Raw genomic sequence first — 25429 nt, 5'->3', positions numbered from 1 at the left:
ACCTGGCAGCATAACTTTTGTAGGAACGGGGCTTTAAGGACCTATATAAAACATGGTACAGAAAGAATGGTGCCTGTGTGCAAGTCACCATTGCAACTGCTGACCCCTTGAGCTGCTCTGCACGTATATTCACAGAATTGTAAAGGTTGGAAGCGACCTGAATAATCATCTACTTCCAACTCCCCTGTCATGAGCGGGAACAACTTCCACTAGACCAGGTTACTCAAAGACCCATCCAACCTGACCTTGAATGCTTCCAGGGATGGGGCATCCCCAGCTTCTCTAGGCAACCTGTTGCAGTGCCTCATCACCCTCACAATCAAGATTTTCATCCTAATATCTAATGTAAAGCGACCCTCTTTCAATTTGAAACTATTTCCCATTGTCATGAAAGGCACATGATTTCATTCTTGGTAATTGTTTTTTCAAAATGTTTTCACAATTGGCAAACACCAGCTAATTGCCTTCATTTGTGGTTTTACAGCATACCTCTATTTTCTCCCTCAGAATGAACAGAGCATTTAACTCACTGTGCTCTCTAATAATTTCATTCTCCTCCCAAGTGTAAAAGATGAAGACTGATTTACTCTATAGTCTGATATATTGTGAATGTTCAGAAGTCAATTTGACATTTATATACTGTAATTTTCTTTTTAGTAATAAAAAGTGACAAAATATGAGGGACAATTATGACGAAAGTCTCTCTTTTACTTCAGAATATGGGCTTGCATGAAAAAGTCTTTGTAGGACTAAGGCAGATTAGAGGACACTTTTAAAATGTCGTTAAAATATGCTCCTGCACAATTGATTCAAAGAAAGTTGTAACAGGAGTCTTTTCATTATGTGCATCTACCATCATTAGTCACAAGTTAATGAGATGGTCTTGACTGATTTTTACTAAGATGGAGAACCCCTTCTGTCATAAAACTGTACAGTAGAAAGTCAAAATTATTTTACTCAAAATAGTTTGTTTTGAAAAATAATATAGGTGGTTAAAATAGGGGAGAGTGTCATGCCCACAAGATGGTTGTAACATGCTAAATTAGGATTAATGTCCTTTTCACTGGGGCTTAATCTTACAATTTTTAAAAACCCCTCTATCTTCAATCAAGGAGCCAGTGTATCTACTGAGTTTTTGAAAAACAACGCTTTCAGTCATTTTATAATACTTTTTACTACATTTACTGAACAGAGCAAGGCAATGGATTTATTCCAGTCCGTCTGACCTAGAGAGAATAAAGATGGTTAAAACCCAGTCCAACTTCTTAATTCAAAATCTAGCACATAGTGCCCATAAATATTGTGGACTGTCTGAAATTAGATCAGGTACTGGTCTCAGATTTTCCAGAAGAGTTTACTTTACCTAGAGTAGATTCACACACTCATCCTCTGGCTAAGTACCAGATCTTTGTACGCTAGCACAAGTGACACTGTTCTTTCTGTTCATGTGCTGAGAAATTCCAGCAAGTTCTGTAACACAGAAATTATGTGTTCTGTTATGCACCATGCTGTCAGCTCATGTGTAAAGAAGTGTTTTAATTGTGTAACCTCAGCTTGGGGAGTGAGAACGTGTATCTTTACTGACACATGTGATTAATCCTTCTTTTGGATATTAGTCTTTCTACAAAATATGTGTTTAAAAATTAGGAATTTTTGAAACATTTCTCTAGAAGTTTTTAAATGGCAGTGTCTGTCCTCTTTGCTGTCTGCCTAGATTTATTTTTTATGTTTACGCTCCTTGGAAAATTAATCATGAGAACTTTGTGGTGACTTTGCAACTAGGGTTTTGAAATACAAAGGCACAGGAAGCAAAAATAAGAGTATTGGCTCCAGCTGTATTTCTTTCTATTATTTGAACAAATTAGAACTGGCTCTGTTATATCTTGGAGTAAGAGAAGCAGAAGTGACACAGGCACTAAAATCTATTTTTAAAGGAAATATGTAGTATCTGATATCATGCATATTCCTTCCTACAGAAAGGAATTATCAGCACATGATAGAAATTACTGGTTGGTTGAGGGTTCCTAGCAATCTAATTTGAGTAGAGTAGTTCCAATGTAATGAACCAGTCTGTGAGAGACCCAGCCTCTGTGAATGTTGAAAATTGATATTCAGCTAGCAGAAATTTTTGCATTTGCAGGCATTAAAAAATGTAAGCCAGATTAAAATAAATATGTTGATTACTGTGTTTTCAAATACACATTAGAGTTGTCTTGAGTTGCCTTTTATCAGTCAAGTGTTATAAAATGGTTTGCAGGGAAACACATGCAAGTCATGTCATAGTTAGAATTCATGAGAAGGTTTGACAGACCTGGCAGTCCTTAATTTTTCTTTCAGCAAAGACTGAGGAAGATCAACTTTTAGAGTTCTTCAAGGACTCAGTGTTTCAATGTAGGTGCTATTTTCAGTTATTTTCAGCAGACTTTCTTAGCTTTTATGCTCTCTTAAAACATTCTACTTTGGTGTTTTCTGTATGTGAGTGTGAAGACTTCAGAGAATGTGATAACTCCCTCAGCCCATAGTGTAGGCAAGAAAAATCAAAAAATGCATGTGGAATCAGTTTATGTCATTGGCAAGGCCCAAATATTGTTTCAGATCTCTGAGAAATATTACTAAGGGCATAATTTTGTCATAGGATAGCTCTTGCAGTTTTCAAAAAGGACTTTTTGGTACTCGTTACTACTTCAGAAGAAATCATTAATTGTAGAATAGCACCGAAATCCCACTCTTAACTGCTAGAAACAACTGCAGCTATTGTCTGTCTACAAGTTTTAAAGTGATTTTAGTTGAAGGAATGTTTAAAAAATGTCTGCTATTTCAGTATTTTGATAATGATCAAAAAATTATTGGATGTCACAAGCCTAATTCCTTAAATGGACCAGTCGGTTAATTAGTTCTAATTCAGAAATGAAATAATTTGTTTACGTTTGAATTGTTTAAAGTGTCACTGTCTACTCAGAATTTAAGTGTATGATAGGAATGTCTTTTAATTTATTAGAGGCTATGCATGCTTTTGAAAATTAAGGAGGAGGTTTGCTCTGGTTTCAGAGCAAACTGAGATAGTTATCTGTGTATGGAGTAATTTTCTTGAACACGATTACAAGGCACTTCAGCCTCAGAGTGCATCAGGAGGTCTCTGTAGTCTGTTCCTCAGGGTTGTAAAGGAGGTGTATGCTGTCAAGGAGTCAGATTTGTGATATCATTTGTTTAAGATGACAATATAAATTTGAAGTCAGAGTGTGATTTGATGTTCTCCATCCTGTGTTTCCAGCACTGGTCTATTCTTTCATTCATCAATTGGTCAGTAAACATGATATACAATTAAAGATTTCATTTTGGCAGACCTACCAATGCAATGTTGACAAAGGACTTTAGCAAACATCTAGCAACCTGACATGGAATCAACCTTCATTATGAGGTCAAAACTGATCTCATTTTACTAGGAAGACATTATGGAGCAGGTTTTAATAAATTTTAATCAATAAAATAAAAAAAACTTAATTTTAATTTTAATCAGTTGCGTGTGTAGTGAATCTTTTCGAAACATTAGTGTAGTTTTCACTGACGTTTAATAGCTGGCAGTGACATCTCTGTGACAGACACACTCAATTAAATCTATGCAAATTTATGCATGCTTATCATGTTTATACATCAGTTGAGATCCCTTACTTCACTGCATTTTTTTTTTTTGCCACATGCACAGTATGGTTATATGGTATAAGCATTTATAGTCACGTGGTAATGGAGATGTCTAATAAGAAAATGTTTACCATTTTTAGATCTGTGACCTTTTATTTTTTAAAGGGACAAAAAAATGCCAATGTGTAGTTTCTTCATGAAGGCTGCTTTACCAGTTTATCCTGGAACTCCTGGGTCTCACTGCAGCTAACAGGGGGCTGCAAAGCAAGACAGGTGTTTAAAAACCCTTAACCACTCAGATAACAGTTTACATCACTAATAGTTCTTTCTAGGTCTGTCAGTTTCAATCAGCAGAGAGCACATGTGATCAGTATATCTGATAAACTTGTCAATGCCTTTTTAAAGCAGGATTCCCCAATCTATTCTATTCAACTCTACTCTCTCCTTTCCTTTTTCACCATTTCAAGTAGAATCTTGATACGGCAGAGATACAAGCAGCTGTGTATAGCTAGCTCAGGCTACAACTAATTTGTGCAGAAAAAAATTAAATCAGGAGGTAAATTATTTCATGATTGCTCATTCCCAACAGAGTTAGGCATCATTCTGAAGAAAATATCAAATAATTGGTTTCAGACCATGTCAGACACATGCAATTCCCTTCTCTAATGGCTATGTGAGGTAGGACTAGGCCTCAGGGGTCACCAAAGAACTGAAAATAGCTTAGTGCCAGGCACAGCAAAAGAGAGACAGAGCACATAGGAAATGAAGTGGCAATAAGTACAATCTATAGGGGAAATGTGCTTCACTTGGAATTTAATGTATTGGCTTAGAATCTGGCAGTAAGCCATGCAACAATTGTTTACATTTCTGTCAGCATCTGCATCTGTTCTGCTTTGTAAATGGCACTTATCTTTGAGTGAGTAAATGGTGGAATCAATAACAACTGTTAAGGGATTTCCTTTTTTTTTCAAGTTCCATAAAAATTCACGCTACAGACAATGTAGCCTTAGATTAATAAGAAACAGACATTAACAGGGTCAAAGGGATTTGTTTAGGAACATTTTATAGCTTCTTGGGTTTGCAGTAATTGTATCCATGTGACTTGAATGTATCTTGTAACATATCCAAATTAAACTGTTAAAAAAATGCTAGCTTGCAGTAATGAAGATGATTTTTTATAATTATCGTAAGTACTGTGTATAGAAAACTGCTGGCACTGTTTGTAATAATTTAGTTCTGTGTAATACCGTGTATTACATCTGCTATGCAGAAATACTAAGTTGCTTTTTACAGTATAAGCAAGTTAACGATTATATCCAGCAATACCAATTATTTAAAACTAGCAGTTGCATTAAAAATTGTATACCAACATGCAGTTTGAGAAAGCTGTACGCAGATGTCCATAAAAATGGAATATATCTATACTAAATGCAAATGAAAGAATAATACAACTTATGAACATGCTCTGTTTAGGAGATAGTTTGCAGATGAATGCTATCATAAATGCAAGATTCTTATAATAGTTATGGCATCGCTTAAAAGTTAATATCACTGAGATCTGAGGAACACATTAATGTTAATGGAATTTATGAATGTAACTCCCTGTGAATGGCTTTGAAAATTTTCCTCTTGGAATACCCCTATACACAGTGACTGCCAGCAGCTAAGTTTGTTTTGCTTTATTAGGCTATTTCTTTCTGGATTTTAGCAAAATGGTAATTCCATTTATTATGTATACAGGTTGTAGTTAGATTTTAAATTTAATATTGCACTTCTGATGGGTTTTTTCTTTCTTATATAGCTTTATTGAATGAAATCCCTGACACTGCCTACTGGTGTCCATAGTAGAACAATATTGTAGATCTATCTTACATGAAATCAAGCCTTAGAAATGGGGACAGATGAATGATACTTAATGTATTGTGTATTGGGAAGGTATTTTATTGTATAATTGTTTAAGAGGGTTTTAGACCCTTGGTTCCTGCTGAGAGAAATCCCTACTGTAATCACTGAAGAAAACAGTCATCAGGTTGCTTTCCAAGGATTTCACCATGAGTCTCAGAAGCAGTTTAGCCATGTGGCTCTGTAGAGTGAGTAGTAAAGGCTAATTAATCTGAGAGCAACATTGTCGTAATGTAGTTATTCTTTACCATTTAGACCCAGCTCACTTCTGGTGCAGGTACTTCTGTGCCACACTTTACGGTGTCACATACCCGGATGAGTTGAAATGATCAGTATTAGGCACTCATTTTTCGAGATGTTGTAAATTCAAAATTCTTTAAAACATTAGAGGTGCCATTCTCATTAAAAAAAATATAAAGAGGAAATAATAACAAAAGTTACATTTAGCTATAAGCAAGGGAGTTGGAACACTTTTTTTAATGGTTTCAAGAGCTGCAGCTTTGAGGAAAGTATCAGTTTTGAAACTTGCTATAATATCACAAGTTAGCAGATACACAGAGGTCATTGAGATCTAGCTCAGCCTTATTTCTTATGCATCTTCCTTTTCAAAGGTGAGGGAAAATCTTTAAAAGTGCTAAGATAAAGGCAGATACCTTGCTACTGAATTTAAGTACTTAGGAGAAGGACATGTATGACAATCAAGTGCTTTATAGAATGTCTTTCACTTTATGTTGCTTGAAAAATGCTTTAATTAACTTATTAGCTGTCTTGGAATTCATATGGGCACCTCTCAATTTCATCACTGGTGAAGTGAAATTCTATGATACCATCTGTCCAGCTACATCCAGCCAAATGATCTCTGGTAAAATGGACTGCTTTATTCTTCGACAAGGGTGGCATGTCCTTCAGATCTTAGGAAAATTTCTTCAGCTCAATTTGCTAAAATGAAAGGCCAATCCTGAAAATAGTATCCCTAGCTTCTCTGGTGTTGTATAACTGCATCAGCTGCCTTGGCACCAGCACACAAACCTTGAACAAATTGATAGACACCCTTCTTTTGGGCTTCCTTTTTCTATTAGAGAAATAGAAACTCTCTCTAAGAGTAATGTTGTTTGGGTTGACAGACTTCTGGTGCCCGTTTTTTGATAGTTGGGGTAGTAAATCAGCATGCTTGAAGAAATTAAATATCCTTAGGGTCCCCTCTGCCTCTATGTGGTAGGAACTAAATTGCATGGAAGTTTTGAGCTTATTCCCTTTCTTCATTCCAGTTTTGTGTAAGGAACCATCAAGATTTATTTACTTGCTACAAATAAATGCAGTGCAGGTTCAAGTTAATTCAAGTAATTTTTTTAGTCTTCTCCCTCCTGTCAGCCCAGAAAGAACTGCAGAAATCTCAAGTACTCTCTTTTTTCCTCTTAGCAAAATAGTTGTTCTGTCCTCCATGAAGCAGAAAGACAGTTTCCCAGTTTTTCTGAGGTCTTTGTCTGAAAATTCAAGTTCCTTAAGAGCTATGCCACAAAGCCTTTTGTACATTAGTGAGCCTGAAGACCCTGATCAGCCTTTTCAGGGACCTACACTGCAGCCTGCCCAGGAGATCTATTTCACCTGCACCTGAGTCCTCAGTCCCTGTTTGAATTACATCACAGTTGTCTTGGTGTTCATGTACCCCATTGATTCAATTTTTCGGCCATGAGCTTGAGCCTGCCTTATCACCATGGTTCCACTGAGTGTGGTCACTGAACTCTGCCTGACTTGTGGTTACCTTCACTGGACCAGATCCAGACTCAAAACGGTGAATTAGCTTCCTGACTTAACCTCAGATTTGTGTCATAAACATTAACTTGGAGGTTGATCTGGACTGTTGGTTGAAATCTATCATGTCACCGTCTGCCTTACTTAGGATCAGCATGATTGGACCCTGGGTGGCAAGTCCTGCTGGCTGTATTATCATGCTTGATTCCCTGTTCCTCAATCAGCAGCCAGACTTCAGTGGTCCCTAACACTGTGCTTGGTTGAATCTTTTCTGTTGTAGCTAAGATAGCTCTTTTTCCGGACTTAGGATATTTCTGCTAGCAGAGTTGGCCTCCAGAGCAGTTTAAGAATCATCAGCATAGGCACTGGTTTTGTACATCAGTATTGGTTTGATCCTTGTTTTGCAGAGACAGAAGCCTGGAGCTATGTTCAGGAGCTCAGAAACTTTTTTTACCTCTCTGTGTTTGTTTAGGTCCTTATCTCAACTTTTTTTTTTTGAGCAGTATTTTTAAATCAGCTCATTGGCACATTGGCAAAGGCTGTAGAATGCACTTTACCTCTCTATAGCCTCTGTAGCAGTCTTTCTATCCATTTTCAGAAATTCTTCTCTCTAGTTATTGCTTTAGCAGAAAGCCAACATATCCTGTTGTTAGGAGGTACTATAGAAGTCCTGTTTATGTTTGTGTGTATCCAAAGATCCTGCTGCAACTATTTCCTTGTACAGGGACTGCATGAATTAAAGTCATACATGCAGGAAAAAATCAAATTTAGAAGAATGATAGTAGTAAATTGCAGGTGGTTCAGGAAGGAAGTTGGTTTGTATCATGTAACTTTCTCCACTTCCTTTCTATCCTGCAGTTAGACTGGAATGCCATTGCTTAACTGATTCGTGGCTGGCTGAGATCAGCTTCATGGGCTTTCATCCACCCTGTGTGTGGTCCTCTATGGATTGGATAGAATGCTAACAACAATTTCAGACCATTTTCGTAATGGAGGGGTGCACAGTGTCACCTGGCTAAATGAGTTATGTTAGTTTTCTGACCTAACCCTCCAAGTCACAATCCATTTGGTAACATTTTCAGAGTAAGCATACTCCACTTTGTGACTCTGGCAAATTTGCCTCCAGATAGGTTGATGTCACTGAGGTTATGTTGAGCATATATCACAGCCTTCATGTCTATTTCACATCTGTTTCACATGGAGACATGTTCTCTTCATGACAATCTTCTACAAGATTTATAAACCTGTTTTGAGATGTTCTCTATGTCATTGCATTGGCTGCTTCGCTCTTGGCTGTTACACAGCTCTTAAAGGTTATTGTTCTGTGGTTGTCCAATTAGAACAATGTCAGAAAAAAGGTGCCTTTTCATTCTACTCTGCTAAAAAATGGACAGTGATGTGCTTGTACAAGCTGACTGGTCAGTGTTCTTCAAAGTTAAATGCTGCTATCAGTATTTTAAACCTATTGATCTGGATGTATAGAAGGCCTTTCAGTCAAGCTTTTGATAATCAGGTGTGTGCACACTACCTGAGCATCAAGCACTAAATAAATGAGTTGTCATTTCTGAGAGACAATAAACCTGAAATATATTCAGAATGATCATTAAAAGTAAAAGTTTTTACTTTTTCTGAGTTTGGTAATGTATTCTAAACACAGCATTACTGTGGTATACCTTTGTCTTCTACACCCACTTTCTTTCAATCCTGTGAGGACAGTATCATTTGAGGCAATCAAATAGGTGGACTGTTTCCTTGTTCCTCCATGGATGGGGCAGAAATATCACAAGGTTTTCAAATTATAGGAGATAGAACTTATGTTCTGTTCATTTTTAGGATGTGTTTTGTGGTTCTTACACTGCAGACTCAGGTAGTCTTTTCATGTCAATTAAACTCAGATTATATTCTCAAGTTTTCAGGTAAGGAGTGAAATCCTGTGAATGTGATTTTTTTGTAGATTTAAGACTTAAAATTAGAAATCCAGTGATAGATTTGTTATTTACTCATTATTCGGATAGGAAAGACACTGACAGAGGCAATTATGCATAACTCTTTTGACATTCTTAGAAATGCAAGGAACTAACATGAATACATCTGTTTGGAACTTTGAGGAAATTCAGATGTGGATGCAAAACCTGCCGTCCAGTCTCTAATGCTCTAAAACTGGAATAGCAAATTATGGAATTAGCTCTGCTACTTAGATCTGTGTCTATTTAAAAGTGATTTTAAATGCCTAAAAAAATATTTAGAAACTTTGAGGGAAAAGGAAGGTACAAAATACTTAAAATTTGCAAAGATCAGAAAGATTTGACACATAAAAGTACATTTCAATCAATTTCTTTTTGTGTTCATCTTTCAGAGATTCCCTTTCAAACTACTCTGGCTCTCCCTCTGACACTCTATAGGTTAAGTTACATCTGCAACAGAACTGCGTAGGAACATGGTATCAGCTCACCACAATTTGCATAGAAGTGCAAATATATTACATTTAAAGACATTATAAAATTAAAGTACTTAAACCCATGTGGTTTGGTAATGCTGAATTGGAAACGTCTCAGAGTCGTTTATAGTCTTTCTGTGCTGAAATCAGAGTTCCCTGGTTGATGTGACATGATTATATGTTATGAGTGCATGTGTTAATCTTTCAAAATAAAATGTTCGGTTTCTTCTTTTAAATACCAAATGCTTATAGTTATAATAATTGCTGATATTTGCTCACTGACAGTCTCACTTGTTTTCAAACCCCACATATTTAAAGTTGTGGAGTGTTAGATTGATGTTTCTTTCACTCAAATGTCATATTCATCAACTGTATTGTGCTAGCAGATTGTTAAACAGACAAGGTGACTTGCAGAATGACAAGTGATGTGATGTCCCAAACCATTAAAATACAGTAATAATGTGTTTTTTTCCCTTTCGGCTTTTGCAACACAGTGGGTTTTCTGTAAAACACAGGTGAGAACATTCCTGAGTAGATCCATTGCGTGAAAAAAATCCTAGTTAATGAATGACAAAACCTGGAAGTCAATTGGAACCTCACAAATAATTGAGAAGTTCTGAAGACTTAGGAAAAAATAAAGTAACTGTATATTATAATGAGAAAAAGATACATTATGTTGTAAGGAAAATTAAATTGCTTGATGTATTATGCTGTCTTACATAATCAGTTTTGCAGTGTAATTTTTTTTCAGCTATAATAAAGGATATTTTATAATTTTACTTGAATAGCCTCCCAGGAATACCACAGGAAAGGACGGAACTTCTGCTTAACCTTATATCAACTCAAATGTCTTTCTCAACTTATCAAACTCTTCTTATTAATGGAGGAAAAAATTGAAGAGCTCTCTACAGAAATTCTGCTGCTGCCTTCATTTATGGAGAGGAATAAGAATGTTCAAGGTAATGAACGATTGTCCTGATTTATTGGTTTACTTTGTGCAAAAGAATAATTTTATGCTATTTTCAACATTAATTACCTAATTTATGTTATCATATTTTTCAAATAAATGTGTTTCCATATCCACTTAAAAAGCTTTTGAAATGTGCAGATTTACATTTGAGCATGATGACTTTTAGGAAAGAACTGATTGCTGTGTATAAAGATGTGATGTACTAACTGTAGATATTGATGGAGAGCCAGGGTGAAAAACTATCAAACACTGCAACAAGATATCTCCCACTGGATTCTCTATAAAATCCTATGTCTCATATATGACACAATGATACTCAGACTCTGAGTTCTTTGAAACTGACTTTTTCTGAATTTATCCTTGAAAACTGCCTTTTTCAAGAGAGAAAAGCACATACATTAATATCAGTTTAGCTGATCTTAGTGTACATGAAACTAACTGCTAAAGGATATAGTCCATGTTTAACCTGTATTTCTCACATTTACTCACTATGTTTACTAGCGTGCTTATCTTGCTGGCTTCAGTGGCTGTTACAGAAGGAGGTTCTACGTCAATAAAATGATCAAGCCTCAGGTTTGCATTTGCTATAGGTTCCAAGCACACTTTTTTTCATCTAATTGTGTTCAGTAGAACCAGGTATCATGAAAATTCAGGTGAATAACACCTTCCAGGAGAATGCTCACAAATGTTCTTCTACTCTGCTGCTTCTGCCAGTGGAGACACCAAGTCATGAGAGAGAAGTGGTTTCAAGAGCTTTGATTATATTGCAGGAAAATATCAGACCAGAAATGAGGACAGGCTGCTCAGGGAGAGAGGATAGGTGAAATCAAATGTTCACTATCTCTAAAGTCAAGCTGCAGGCTGAGGAGAAAGGTGTTTTGGGAATGATGTACTCTCAGAATACTATGAATATTGATGAAAATAAAAACATTAAATAAGAAGAGTGCCAAGGCATACATTTTGTTATTATATTCTTCACCTGCAATATTGACACTCCAAAATAAAGAAATACAGGTTAACCTATATATTTTTAGAATATACATCAAAGCTCTAATAAAATGTGCATTCAAATTCCATTTTTGCTGACTTCAATTACTTCAGTGACTTCAATGTATTTCTTCCCCTTTTAGTTACTCAGTTTTACTAATTCTCAAGAAATGTTAAGGGACTATACATTATAATTTATGTTTTATGGCCTTGATTCTATAAAATGGTCTTGGAATAAACTTGTAGAGTTTTCCTCATGTGTTGGACAGTAAGGGCAATGGTAAATATACATTTTATTACTGTATTACGTGAGAAAGTGTAAAAAAAATTCAGTAAGTCTTGAATGGGAAATTTATTTGATATTTATGTGACTATATTCTAAGGCATGTGGTCTCCAGTAATCCAGAGAATTTAACAATTTAAAGATGAGCAAGAAATATTTTACTTTCCATGAAGTAAAAATTATCCTGCTTAATTAATAATAAAAAAATTTCCAAGTTTAATTACATACAGAACTATTTTTCCAAAGACTGTTAAACCATCTTCTTGAGAAATATTCTTTTAGAGTAATCATGTCTACAGCAAGTTGGCTCTTAATTGGTACCTCTACTTAATCAAATTAATGGAAATGGGAATGGGAATGGGAATTAATGGGAAATATTATTAGGTCTTGTAGGAGGCAGTCTTGTGGGTAAAAGGTACATTCCAGAAAAAACATAGAATTCATTTTACCCTGAAAAACAAGTGAGGGTAAATATTTTTCAGGTGCTTTTAGTGAAGCCTTCAGACATACTCTGTTTTTAGAGTTGCTGTTTTGATCAGGTGGTTCTATTCACAAAACTCTTCTCAGTGATATGTTTACAGATAGTTTGTGAAGAGAAGAAATCTCCAGAGAAATTTTTAACAAGACGTCTGGCTAGAAGAAAGGTTTATTGCTGTTATTTTATTTTCATACTGTTGGAAATCTCAGTTGTAGTGAAGTGAAAGATGGTTTATGTGGGAGAATGAAACCTATGTTCACAGTAGTTCCAAGTTGTGTAAAGTACCTAAAAGGATTCAAGATTTTCCCAGTAATGTCCTGTATTGGGTTGATGATTTATTTTTTTCACTGACAATGGCTGAATTTTTTGATAAGAAGGATTGGTTAGAATCCTTGTTTTATTTTCATCAGAACACATTGTAATATGTGACTAGACAATGTAATGGCCATCTTCAGTACTTATTTAGAAGCCTTATTACTAGAAATCTTGTTTAATTTGGCAGAGTCAAGAGTGTAGATGTGTCTGAAGCAGCTTAAAATTAACTTGTGTACAAAGGTCAGGTTTACAGTGCAGCACAGGCAGCAGAACCAGCCTAAGAAGCAGAGTGAATTAGCCCAGACTGAAGTGGGTGCTGACGGTGCTGGAAAGTTACACATGCTCTCAGCGGGTTCAAGCTGGGTTGGGTATATCCAGCCTACCCCTCAGTCTCTGCAGAGAAGGATACCTGAAGTGTCAGTGCTCTGCAAGTAGTACTGCTGGCAAACTGGGGAAAGATGGCCAATTCATAAAAGGTAGGTGAATGTCCAGGTCGCCTAAAGTTTCCCTAGGCATTGCGTAGACAGAAGCCTTGTACTTGTTTCCTTTATGTTTTGGTTACTTTTAGTATTGATGGGAGACTTTAATCTATGTAGCTCACACAGAGGTGCAACAAAAAAAATGGTTTTTTTCATGTGCTTGTGTCAAGTGGTGAGTTTATGTGTATAGCTGTTTCAATGTCAATTGATTTTTTGTTTTATATTCCATAGTACTTCAGTTTTGATATTCAGAACATGTATAAAGTTCCATCAGAAACAAAGTAGTTCTTTGGATGGTTCTTCTTTGTAGAATTTTTTTTTGTCCCAAAGATGGCATCTGAGTTTTATCTAAACCAGACGGTTTCTTGGCCCTCATTTTTCCCTAAACCCAGCAATGACAAAGAGTAACGGCTGCATAAATTGGATGTAAGAAGAACACTTACGGCTTATCACAGAAGAATCAAAGATTTCATATCTTCTGACAGATTGTTTGTACTCTTAGGGGGTCTTAAGAGGGGTCAAATGGCTTCTAAGAGTTGCTTAGCTAGATGGTTAAGGGATTGTATTAGAGAGGCGTATGTAGTTAAGGGTAAAGAGGCTCCCAGGGTTTGTAAAGCTCATTACACTAGGACTATAGCTGCTTCTTGGGCGGAGAGGTCGAAGGCTTCCACATTGGAAATTTGCAAGGTGGCCACCTGGGCTTCTCTTCATACTTTTTCATTGCATTATTGCTTGGATGTAGTCTCTTCTGCAGATTCTGCTTTTGGTAGGAGGTTGCTTGTGAACCAAAAAAAGAACAGTGAAGAAAAGAAAGACATGTAGTTCAGAGTTCTAGCTGGCAACAAGACAAGTTTCTTTGCAGCGTGCACAATGGAATCCTATGAAGACCAATTTAGGCCGTTGAAAATAGATGTTAGAGGGAAGTACTGCCTACCAGTGTTCTCTGATGGTAACCCCATGGCAGACAATAGCACCAAAGGAAACAGTGAACCAGAGTGAACTCTGTAGGGAGATGGATGTAGAGAGTTTTTAGGTGATACAGATAGGTTTCTGAGTTCAGTTTGAGTTCTTTATCTGGCATCTCCTGGAATATATTCAGAATCCTCATTTTCACAATTTACTTTGCATAGATCGGAGAAAAGAATTCTCTGAATTGCATTTTCCACTCTAACTTCTTTTCACTGTTCTCCATCAAATTCTTCCTGATTTTATTTTTTTACTTTACTAGCAGTAACTTAGTGTTCCTCAATATGTATGCACCAAGATTTGAGCTTGATTTAAAACTGTATTTGTGTTATCTAAGCACAAGTATAAATACACATTTTATCTACTACCAATGTGTTCTTCAAGTTAACCTTTAAATCAAAATAAGGAAAAAAATCATGCAAAGTTCTTGGACAAACAAATGTTGGTATGGTTTTGTTCCACCCCTGAACGTTAGTGTGATATCTGGACAAGACTGCTACTCTGTCATTCAGAGAAAAGGTGTCTATATTTTTTTATCATTTACAGGACACAGGTGCATCACTTCACTTCATTCCACTACAGGCACTGGATTTCATAAAATTAGAGGAGTAACCATCCCCAGTTTTTTCTTGACTATTTAACCCTTTCTTCTGCAGGTATCTTCTTGTACCTACCTGATGAGATAGTCTACTTCTCTATTTACATTCAGTTGAAATTAGTGAAATATTCTAACATACCTAGTACTTCCAGCATTACAGCTTCTCTTTGAAGCAATCAGAAACATGATCGTCTACAATCAAGTGTTAAGCATGAGACTTGGGTTTAGAACTCTGCGAAATTGCATTCCCTTTCCATCTTTAAGTTAGATTTTCTTTCCTCGTGGGTTTTCAGAAGCCCCTTTTTAAGACTTCTAAAAAATCAGAAATATCTGATATGGTTTCATCTGTCTCACTTTTTTTCCCCATTTCAGTGAGAAAGGTGAACTTTGGACAGATTAGATAATGAATACCAAGAAAGCCTTTTTCAAATGGCATGCTTGAAAACACTGTGGGTGAAGTTGTCAAGTCCTTAGGTTTCCAAGCTCTGTCTCATGGGACTGGGAAGATTTGCAGATCTTTCCTTCACACCTTAAAGAGAAATGCTTAACTCTATATCTGTTTCTGGAAAGTGTAATAAAAGGAATGTAGAATAAAATTTTTGAGGTGCATCCTCCTGATTGACTTTTATTGCAAAGTTGCAGTATTGCAAAAGTTGCAATTGAAGATTAATAAAAGTTGTGATTTTTCCTTTGGTCTCAGCATAAGATGTTCAAGTATCTTCTTTTACAAATAAAGCTTCAGTGGATCAATCCAAAGTGAAGATGAATTTACACTAGGAGGACAATATGATTTCAGAAATACATTTTCTGCATCTGGGTTAGTAAAGTTTGCTCAGTATAGTACAAGTAAAAAGTTCATTATTGAAGATAGATAGCAGAAGGGTAAAAACCCATAGTTAGTCAGGGATTTTTTTAATTGTTATTTATATTTCTGGAGGAATGGCTCTTTGCCTGTGGTCCTGGAGTCACAGATCTACCATCAGCTAGGTACCTGTTTATCTCATCTGTGAGTTCTTAACAAGTAAGTCAGCAATGCTGTGATGCACAGGGATTTTAGCTTAAATGTTTAAGGTTTTCTTTGAAGTTTTGCTATAAAAAGTAATAAATAGCAGATCTGGGTGACAATAATACAAGAATGTGAATGCATAGAAGCTTACTTGTGGTTATTATTAGAATATGATGTTATATCTATAAAAAAGGAGAATTGAAAGGAAAAAATGGTAAATTTAAGGTAGAAAGCACAGAATAGAAAATAGGGAAAATATCAGTCAGTTAGACTATTATTTGGGTTTTTAAAATTCTGGGCCAATTTCTAAAGAATACTGTTAGAAACTTTATCATAAAATACATTAAAACATGCTGAAAAAAACCCAGGAAGTTTCTGGTACTGTCTGTAATGATAAGGATCAAAAAGTTGGATGGCCTGGTTAATATCTTTTGGTTTTATGTACCATTTTATCTTTCATTTTTCCCAGCTTAAATCTGTCAATGTCTTTTGAAAATGCAAACAAAAAAGGTATTTGGGAAAAAAACTCCAAATATACAAAAAAACCCCAAAATAAACAGAGAAACCCCACAAAAACTTCAAAGCTCTACAGTTGTATAAGGGTATGAAAAACAGTGTTTATTTTCAGAATGCAGATCAATTGGGTTAATTAAATCCAATGCTGGAAATTTCATAGAGAGAGAAAAGCTGTTTAAACCTTGACCATACTACTAGTAGCTTCAGATCACTGAAGACCTCCAAGGAAGATAAACTTTGACAATGCTTTGGTAGCACCTGGTCATTTAAAACCTCTTTTAATATCATATGAAGTACATTACTTTAGGAATATCTGCACCAGTCTTGTTTATGCTACAAGACAGATTTTTAAAATACTTATTGTTTGGTGTTATTCTTGTATCTCTTTGTGACTCACAGAATCACAAAATGGTTCAGGTTGGAGGGGATCTTTGGTATTCATATTGTCCAATAATCCCTGCTCAAGCAAGGCCTCTAGAGCCAATTGCCCACAGTTATGTCCAGATCGTTTTTGAGTATCTCCAAGGATGGAGATTCCATAACCTCTCTGGACAACGTTACAGTGCTTGGTCACCTTCACAGTAAAAAAAGTGTTTCCTGATGTTCAGAGGAAAACTCCTGGCTTTGTGTCTGTTTGGGCCTGTGACCACTGGCCGTGTCATTGTGGAGGACTGATTCTGACCTCTTTGGACCCTCCTTTCAGGTATTTATATACATTAGTGATATATTCTGTCCTGCCCTTTCTCTTCTGTTGGCTAACAGTCCCAGTGCTTTCAGCCTGTCCTCCATTCCCTTTGTCATCTTCTATGGCCCTTTGTTAGACACTTTCCAGTTCATGTCTGTCTTGTACTGATTAACCCAGAACTGTACACCACTCCGGGTGTGTCTCATCATTGTTGAGCAGACAGGAAGAATAATTTCCTTTGACCTGTTTGTAATGCTTTGCCTGATCCAGACCAGATACTATCAGCCTTTTCTTCTGGCTTATGTTCAACTTTGTGTACTTCTGGACCTCTGGGTCCTTTTATGCAAAGATTCTCACCAGCTGGGAGATCACCAACATGTGTTGATGCCTGGGTTTGTTCCTCCCCAGGTGCATGACTTTGCTTCTTGGACTTTATGAGGTTCTAGTGTGCCTGTTTCTCCAGCCTGTTGAGGTCCTTCTGGATTGGCACCATGGCCATCTGCCATCCTGTTTGATGTCAGCTGCAGACTTGCTGAGGGTGTACTGTACCGCATCATCCCGATCATTAATGAAGATGTTAAACAGGATTGGACCTAGAATTGAAGACCTGAGATAGATTGCTAATTACTGGCCTCAGACTAGACTCTGTGCCACAGATCACTGCATTTGGGGCTTGGCTATTCAGCCACTTTTCAACTCACCTTAATGGCTGTTTGTCCAGTCCACACATCTTGTCTACATCTTGTGCTCTAACAAGATCTTATGGGAGACAATGCTATGGGCTTTATTGACGTCCACGTAGAAAACATCCACTGCTGTCCCCTCTGCTGTCCCTTCATCTACCAGGTCAATCATTTCTTCATAAAACTTTATCATGCTTTGGCCAAGCATCACTTCCCATTACTGAAGCATTCCCATGCTGAATGCTCCTGATGAATTCTTTGTAATGCACCTGGAAATGCTTCTGTTGCCTTCCTTGGGGTTAAAGTGAAGTTGGCAAGACACTGATTCCCTGAGTCCTCCTCCTTGCCCTTTTTGAAAATAGTAGTGACATTTGCTTTTTCTAGCCTTTGGAGTGTTCTCCCAGTTGCTATGATTGATCAAAAATTATTGAGTGTGGCCTTGCAACAACATCTGCCAGCTCCCTCCACACTTGTAGGCGCATCGCATGAGAGCCCAAGGATTTCAGGACGTTGAGTTTGTTTAGTTATTCTCAGACCTGATCCTCTTTTATCTAGAGTACATCTTCCTTGCTGTATCCTTACCTCCTGGTCTCTGATGCCTGAGATTCCTGAAGGCTGGTTTTGATAGTAAATACTGAGTTGGGGAAGACATTATTTATCTCAACCTTTTCCATAACTATGTTACCAGGTCCCCCATCTTGTTGAGCAATGGGCTTATGTTTTCTCTAGTCTTCCATTTATTGCCTGTGTACTTACAGAAGCCCTTCTTGTTGTCTTTGACATCCCTGGCCAAATTAGTTGAATTTGAGCTTTAGCTTCCTTAACTTTTTCCATGCTCAGAAGTTATTTATGTGTCCCTCCCAGGTTACCCATCCTTACCTCCATGCTCTGTATGCTTCATTTTGTGTTTGAGTTGGTCTAGGATCTTGCAGTTCATGCATGCAGGCTTTCTGCCATTTTTTTTTCAGCTCTCTTGAGGTTAGCAGAGGTGATACTTGAATATTAATCAAATTTCTTGTGTCCCATTACCTAGGGCCTTATCTCATGAGACTCTTCCAAGCAGATATTTGAAGAGGCAAAAGTCTGCTCTTCTGAAGCCTCGGGGATATGATCTTGCTTTTTTACCCTTCTTTGTGCTCTCAGGATCTGGAACTCCACTATCTCATGGTCACTGCAGCCGAGGCTGCCTTGATTTTCAAATCCCCAAAAAGCACCACCATTTCTGTCACTTGGGAGAGAAATCATCAGCACATTTCAGGAACCCAGATTTCTTGAATCACTGAGAAGAGTGATATCAACCCCATATACTGGTTTGTCCGTGACAAATCTGGGGCAATATCCCATTACTCTGAGATTTAAGAGTGAGCTTTGTACCAGCCCTTCTTAAGGAGCTTGTCTTGTTATTTGTGTTTTTATAAGCCATCATTTTGCTTATAATATCTGTACTAATTAACTGTCTGTTTGTTCTTATTGTATTGGTGTTTCCAAAAAGTAAAGGCTGTAAAAATATATTAGTGTTCTACTGATATATTTATTTGAACAAAGAGGAGAAATTAATTTCTGTATAGCTGATCTAGTGTTATTTATTCTCCTTGAGAAAAGATGACTTCACAATCTGTATAAAAATGCATTAATGACAAAAGAAACCATATTTTACACATTATATGTGCATTTGTATAAAATACAAGTACCATCAGATGTTGATTTCATAATGTTATATCAAAGAAACTGTATATAACTTGAATTTGACTTTATTATAACATTAGTATTCCCCTACATCTTCTTGAGGGTTTTTTTATGCTTCATATTGATATATAAGAAGATGTTGAAGGCTGCTGACTTTTCTGCAGAATTAATCTAAACTTTGATCTCTTTTGTCATACTGTGCAGGAGTTCTGAAGAGAGCTAGTGGGGAGCTTTTAATAGGAGAAACTAGAGCAAATGAAACCAGCGTGCTTCCTGAACAGTTACTTCAGGTAGAAGAGGTGAGTATGAAAAGAGTCTTACAATTTGTATGGGCTTTTCTTTTGTGTGTGTCTCCAGTGTAGGCTTTCACCGTGTTCATTATAAACACCTATTGCTGTAGTTTCATTACTTCAGCTTTTGTGATTACTTCTATGTGCAAAGTTTCAGTTTAGATGGAATAAAATCTTATGGTGTTCAAAGAAGTGGTTGGTATTTAGTAGTTATTAAAAGAAAAAATGTGACTATAACGTACCTCATAACAAAATGGAAAAAAATACTTAAATATTATAGCTTTCTTAGTATTATACATATAATCTCAAAGAACCTTGAAGAAGATTTATGAATTTTTTAGAATTTGATCATGATGGTTCTTCCTAGAGGTGTAGATGTCATACAATGCCTAGTTTCTCTGATGCCAACAAACTACTGTGTAATAAGCACTTGCTTTGTAGAATGTACAAACAAGATTGTTTTTATCTGGCTCGCAATTACTACAAAATGCATTTTTATCGTTGATTTTGTTGCACATAAATGCTCCAACCATCTCATACTTTATAATAATGGAATTTAATTTCTTAATGGCTTGATTTTAGTGCTGAAGTTTTTTAAAAATGTACTTTGGATTGGTGTGTGAAACTAATAGGTATTACAAAGAAGAATATTTTAGGTAGATTGGGATGTACTTGATCCCCATAAAAAAAATTGAGGGAGTGCAAAAGTGTGTGGACATGAGGGCTGTCCCTGTGCTTACAAGGGCTGAATGTTGCTAGTGGGGAAAGGGAAAGGAAGGAGGATACAACTTTTACATTGAAGTAAACTGTAAGGGCTTTTCTTTGTAGCCCTTCATTCTTCATTCTCTTCCAATTTCATTATCTTCCAATTTAGTATTATAACTGCAGGAATAGTTAGAATCTGTCTTTTCTATTCTCCTACTGTGCCCTCATGCTGGAAATATTTACTGAACATCATCTTATGTCATTAAAATATATCTCTTACAGTGGTGCAATTCCCAAATGGCCACTTCTGGAAAAGTTTAAGTCTGTTATAAGTCATAAGAGCAATGCAAAGTCAGATAAGTTGGAAAGTAATGATGTCCTACTGCATCTACTTCTGGCAACTCTTACACTTCAGATTACTTAAGAAATCTCTGTTTAAAGAAGGCAAGGAACTGACGTAAACCGCAGTAAAAGCCAGCATTGGCTTAAAACTACAAATACCGGTTTAAACATTTTAAAATTTTCTAAATGCAGTTCTAGAGAAATTAAATACAGTGTGGCTGTGTTAAAACCAGCTCCTCTTAAGGGTTTCCCATTGAGATTCATGGTTAGTAACTTGCAGTTGTTAACTTGCAGCGAAAATTAGTACAGGGTATACATTGCTAGATTACTTGTTATACTATTGAAAATTCTTTGACTTTTTAGAGTCTGTTAAAGATGACAAATTAAGTAAAGATGAAGCATGTTTTTATAAAAGCTCTCTTGTTTAATCAGGAATTAGTTTTATCCAAAAAGTTTGATGACATGTTTAATGCTGCTATGCATTTTGTTGAGTGTAAATACTGCTTTTAGTATGATTTCAACACTAGTGGACTATATTTTAAATTCTTTAAATAATTTCAAAATGTGATGGTGTCCTGTAATTTAATTATGGATGTGCATTTCATTTTCAGACAATATTAACACTCAATCATGACTTTGGATTGATTTAATTTTAATGTGTTTCAGCCTATTTTACTGAGTTTTGGCTGGAGAAATGCATTTAAAGACCTGTCTTCTTCTGTGGCTCACTGTATAACAATAGCAATTGAGGATTTTTCATCTAAAATTCTTCAACATGAGCAGAAAGAAGAGTTTTCAGCTGCAGGCTGTGCAATGAGTCTTGTAAACAACCAGCAAATGAAGGAGTCCTGCAGAGCAGTCCAACAGGAGGAGCAACCAAAACGAATTGCTAAGGCAGGTATCAAAAGATCTGAAGTTTGAAGTGAGACAGAATGCCAAGGCTGTTTGCCATCTACTCTTTGAAGTACTTACAGTACTATTAATATTCTATATCTTACATAAATGGAATTAAGAAGAAAGTGAGAGGCATTACTATGTGAAGCTGAACAGAGTTTTATACAATAGCCCATAGTTTGTACTTGAATTACCTTTTAAACTTCACTGGCATTTTTTGTCAGCCAAAAAGTTCTAAAGCATTCTGATTAGTATCTGCTCTGTTACCAAGTGGTTAGATGGGAAAATATCGAAAGCTTTGAAATATGACTATAGAGGGATTTCCTGTATTCATATCATTAGACATGCCATTCACCTAATTGGCAAAACCAGTAAAAAAACCAATTTTGAGCTATTTGATTTGGCTGAAAGATCATTTATTAATTAAATTCCTTTTGTAAGGAAAGGTATGTTTGAAAGACTTTTTCTAGTAAGATCTGCAACTGTTCTAGCAGATTTGGAATGCTGGTAATGAATGCTTGCTTGAAATAACATGAGTGTTGGGGAGATAATTTTAGGGAGATAAATGTATGACTTTATGAAGAGATGACGCGTTTGTTTCCAAATCCAGTGTTAAGAAATGTGTTTGTATATTTTTCAAAATTAATTCATTTAGAAAATCATCATAATTTACAAGGAATTAACCTTGTGATTTGAATGAACATTTAGTGACTTCAAAACCAAATGAATGCATTACTAGCATAAAATGGTTTTAATTTTTCCCCTACTATAGAATATGCAGCTTTAAAGCAGGAAGAAATGAAAGAATATTTAATTTATTTAAAAAAAATGTTACTCCTCTGTTTAAGAGATTAAATATTTGTAAAGCTGATTCAATATATTTATGTTTCATGCCAATTTCATTATTCAATAATCTGACCCTAGCATGTATAAATTAAGCAGTGCTGTCAGAATACAAATAACTTGGTGCCACATTTTTTTCTCTCAGTTTTGTTCTGACATCATGGAAGAACTTGACACATTGCTTCCATTGGCTCTGGCCTGCAGAGATGATTCTCTTCAGGAAATTAGAGCAAACTTTGTAGAGGCCTGCAGCAAAGTGGCAACAGCTGTTCTGTCAAGACTGGAGGAGAAAAGCAAAGATGTTCCCTTCAAGGCTCCCCTGCAAGACTTGTATGCTGCCCTTTCCACAGCGATATATGTCTTTCAGCATTTTACAGTGTATAGCAATTTAATGAGAGAAACAAGCAAAAAGTATGTCCTTTTTACTTAAATGTTTAATTCAAATGTAAATAATATGAGAATTCATTCCATTTTGGTGATACAGTGTGCTGGTAGCTTTTGAAATTGCATTGCATTTTTTAGCACAAGCAGTATGTGTACTATTTTATGGAAATACCTAACTCAACCTGATAGTCCACAGCAGTTATTGCAAGACAAATTATTTACGGGTAGGATCTGCATTTGATTTGCAGATTGGGGTTTTTTTATTATTAAATTTGAGAAAATAGAATTGTCTAGGGAACTGAATGTACTCTGCTGTCATATAAAGTGCTAGGGCCTTGATTTCCTTTTCTGACCTTTGCAATACATAATTTTCATAAGATCTGATTCAGGACATAGCAATCATAGAGGGTAATATAGAAATACGTTTCTGTTCTCTTTCTTAACACCATGTGTATTCAGACATGTGAAGAAATGCATATAATACCGTACATATAATACATTGTAGTTTCAGAATTTAGTTTATTATTACATGCAGATTAAAAATTAAAGCAGATATGAAGTAGGAGTGTAAAGTCAAAGGCAGTGTTTGACCTGGGAGGAAACACAATTGCACTTGCTTTATGGAGATTTTGTCTTAAGGTACTAGGAGTGTATTGGTCCACATGTTAAAAGTAGAACAGTGTTTTTGGGGAGGGACTCTGAAGTAGTGCAATTTCTAAGAAATGTATGATTTCTAAGTGGTTTTATGTACTGTTGAGCTGCTTTCCCTCCAATGTTTTATTGTCTCTTGCATGAAATATATCTCTGTGAGGGGAAGTCTGACCTAAAATACTGCTCAATAATTCTACTCAGATGTATTATCAAAGAGTTTTAGTACATACCTACCAAAAGCAATCTCTGTACTTAGTGCTTATGTGTTTTTTGTCACACTCAGTGCTGATGTAATAATTGCTGATGCAAGAATGCTGCAATTAAAAACTTCAAATAAGTGAATGTCAGATGTACTTGTCTCAGAAAATAGGATGAAGTCATTTATTTCTTAGTGATTGGTGAGATGACAATTTATAGACAAGCAGACATATTTTGAGAACTTTTAAAACAAAAAGTTACAAACCTGAATGCTAGGTTCAGGATCAAGAAGAAATGAATGATTGGTACCTACTAATAAAAACTATTTGCAGTACTAAGGATTGTTACCTCCTAGTGCACAGCCTTTCATTCATTGTCTTTTAATGATTCTCTCTGAACAGCCCCCTGTTCCTAGTGCCTATCCAAAAATGTCAGGAATTCATCAATATTCTCCAGTTTCAAGTTACGAACTACTGCATCAGAGTTTGTGCTACAAGCATTTTACAGGATGCTGAGAGCCACTGCTGGGATGACTACAGAGCTTTTTACGAGGTGTGAGGTTAAGTTTACTATGGCTCCCTTTTACAAAATGTGTTTTAGTGTTTGCCAGCTCACTGACTAATCAGAGGCATGAGATCAGCATTGTTTTAACATAAGAATTATTGGAATGTACTATTTTGAAATATCTATTATTGCAGGCAGGTGTCTATTTAGAAATTATGTAGGAATACATAGTAATTTAAAGATGAGATGGATTGTTACCATGGTGTGTTTGTGTCATTTACTTCATAAAATATTTATTGTGTGTCAAGGCATTTATATAGAACTCAGTAAAGAGGACACCATCACCTTAATCTCTAAGGACTTTACACTTCTTTTAGAAAGTGTGATTAATGAAGATTTTTTTCTGGGAAATTTTTTATCTGATTCCTTGATTTTTATTTTCAATTGGTTCCCTTTTTTCCTTTTGTGAATAAAGGGTGAAACAAAGAAAGGTGGTCAATATAGTTACCTAAAACATTCAGCAATGTATTTCTGAAACAACCAGTGCCATTTCACCTGCATCTTCAAGTCATGAGTCTGATCTATAGCTATAATCCTAATAATTCTATGAAAAAAATTAAGATATTTATTTCATTTATTGGATTTTTTTCCTTCATCCTAGTTAAATACAAACATAGGTTGACATACATTGTTTGAAATTATTTTCACTTAATTGCAGGGTAAAATATTATCTGGGTTTTTAATCAATAATAACTGAGATATCTTGGAGACAAAGTCTTGTCCTTCCTTGTTTAATTTTCTGTGTGAGACAATTAGTGCATTCTGTTAAGCATTTTCTAGAATTCTTACATGAGAGAAAATTCCATCTGATACATGTAATCTACAGATATCATCTAAGAAGCTGCTCAGTCAGTGACAAAATTTGTGCTGGACAGGTCATACAGACCATAGAGTAATTTATCAAAATGTCCTTCTCTCAAAGACAAGTAAATAAACATTTCAGTTTTGTTTGAATGATAGATGATAAGGTGAGAAAGGCAGTGGGTTTTGGCAACTGCTGAATCATGATACGATCTTCATTGCTGTAGTGCCTATGGTGCTGTGTCCTATTTACTGGTGATGCAGTAACTTCACCATGGAGAAACTGTTGTCTGACAAGAAAGAATATGGAGTAGCTAAACAGTTTTATCATTACTGAACAGAAATTATGTGTATAGGAAGGACTGAGGAAAACTG

General features: G+C 35.9%; 1 protein-coding gene across 22 annotated transcripts in view; it reads left to right on the top strand.

Moving 5' to 3' along the window:
- The window catches only part of KIAA0825 (KIAA0825 ortholog), a 241664-nt gene that overhangs the window by 57892 nt on the left and 158343 nt on the right, over positions 1 to 25429 (top strand). For all 22 annotated transcript variants that reach the window (XR_009490288.1, XM_059873642.1, XM_059873636.1 and 19 more), the window contains 5 exons: positions 10519 to 10689; positions 19587 to 19681; positions 21386 to 21613; positions 22602 to 22867; positions 24091 to 24241. Coding sequence is in view for 21 of the 22 variants with exons in the window: in XM_059873642.1 (XP_059729625.1) it covers positions 10519 to 10689; positions 19587 to 19681; positions 21386 to 21613; positions 22602 to 22867; positions 24091 to 24241 (911 nt within the window). In the remaining variant the exon portion in view is untranslated. The remainder of the gene's footprint in view (positions 1 to 10518; positions 10690 to 19586; positions 19682 to 21385; positions 21614 to 22601; positions 22868 to 24090; positions 24242 to 25429) is intronic.

The sequence above is a fragment of the Haemorhous mexicanus genome, chromosome Z (assembly GCF_027477595.1).
Source record: "Haemorhous mexicanus isolate bHaeMex1 chromosome Z, bHaeMex1.pri, whole genome shotgun sequence".
NCBI lineage: Eukaryota > Metazoa > Chordata > Aves > Passeriformes > Fringillidae > Haemorhous > Haemorhous mexicanus.
This window is presented reverse-complemented; position numbering and strand designations above follow the sequence as displayed.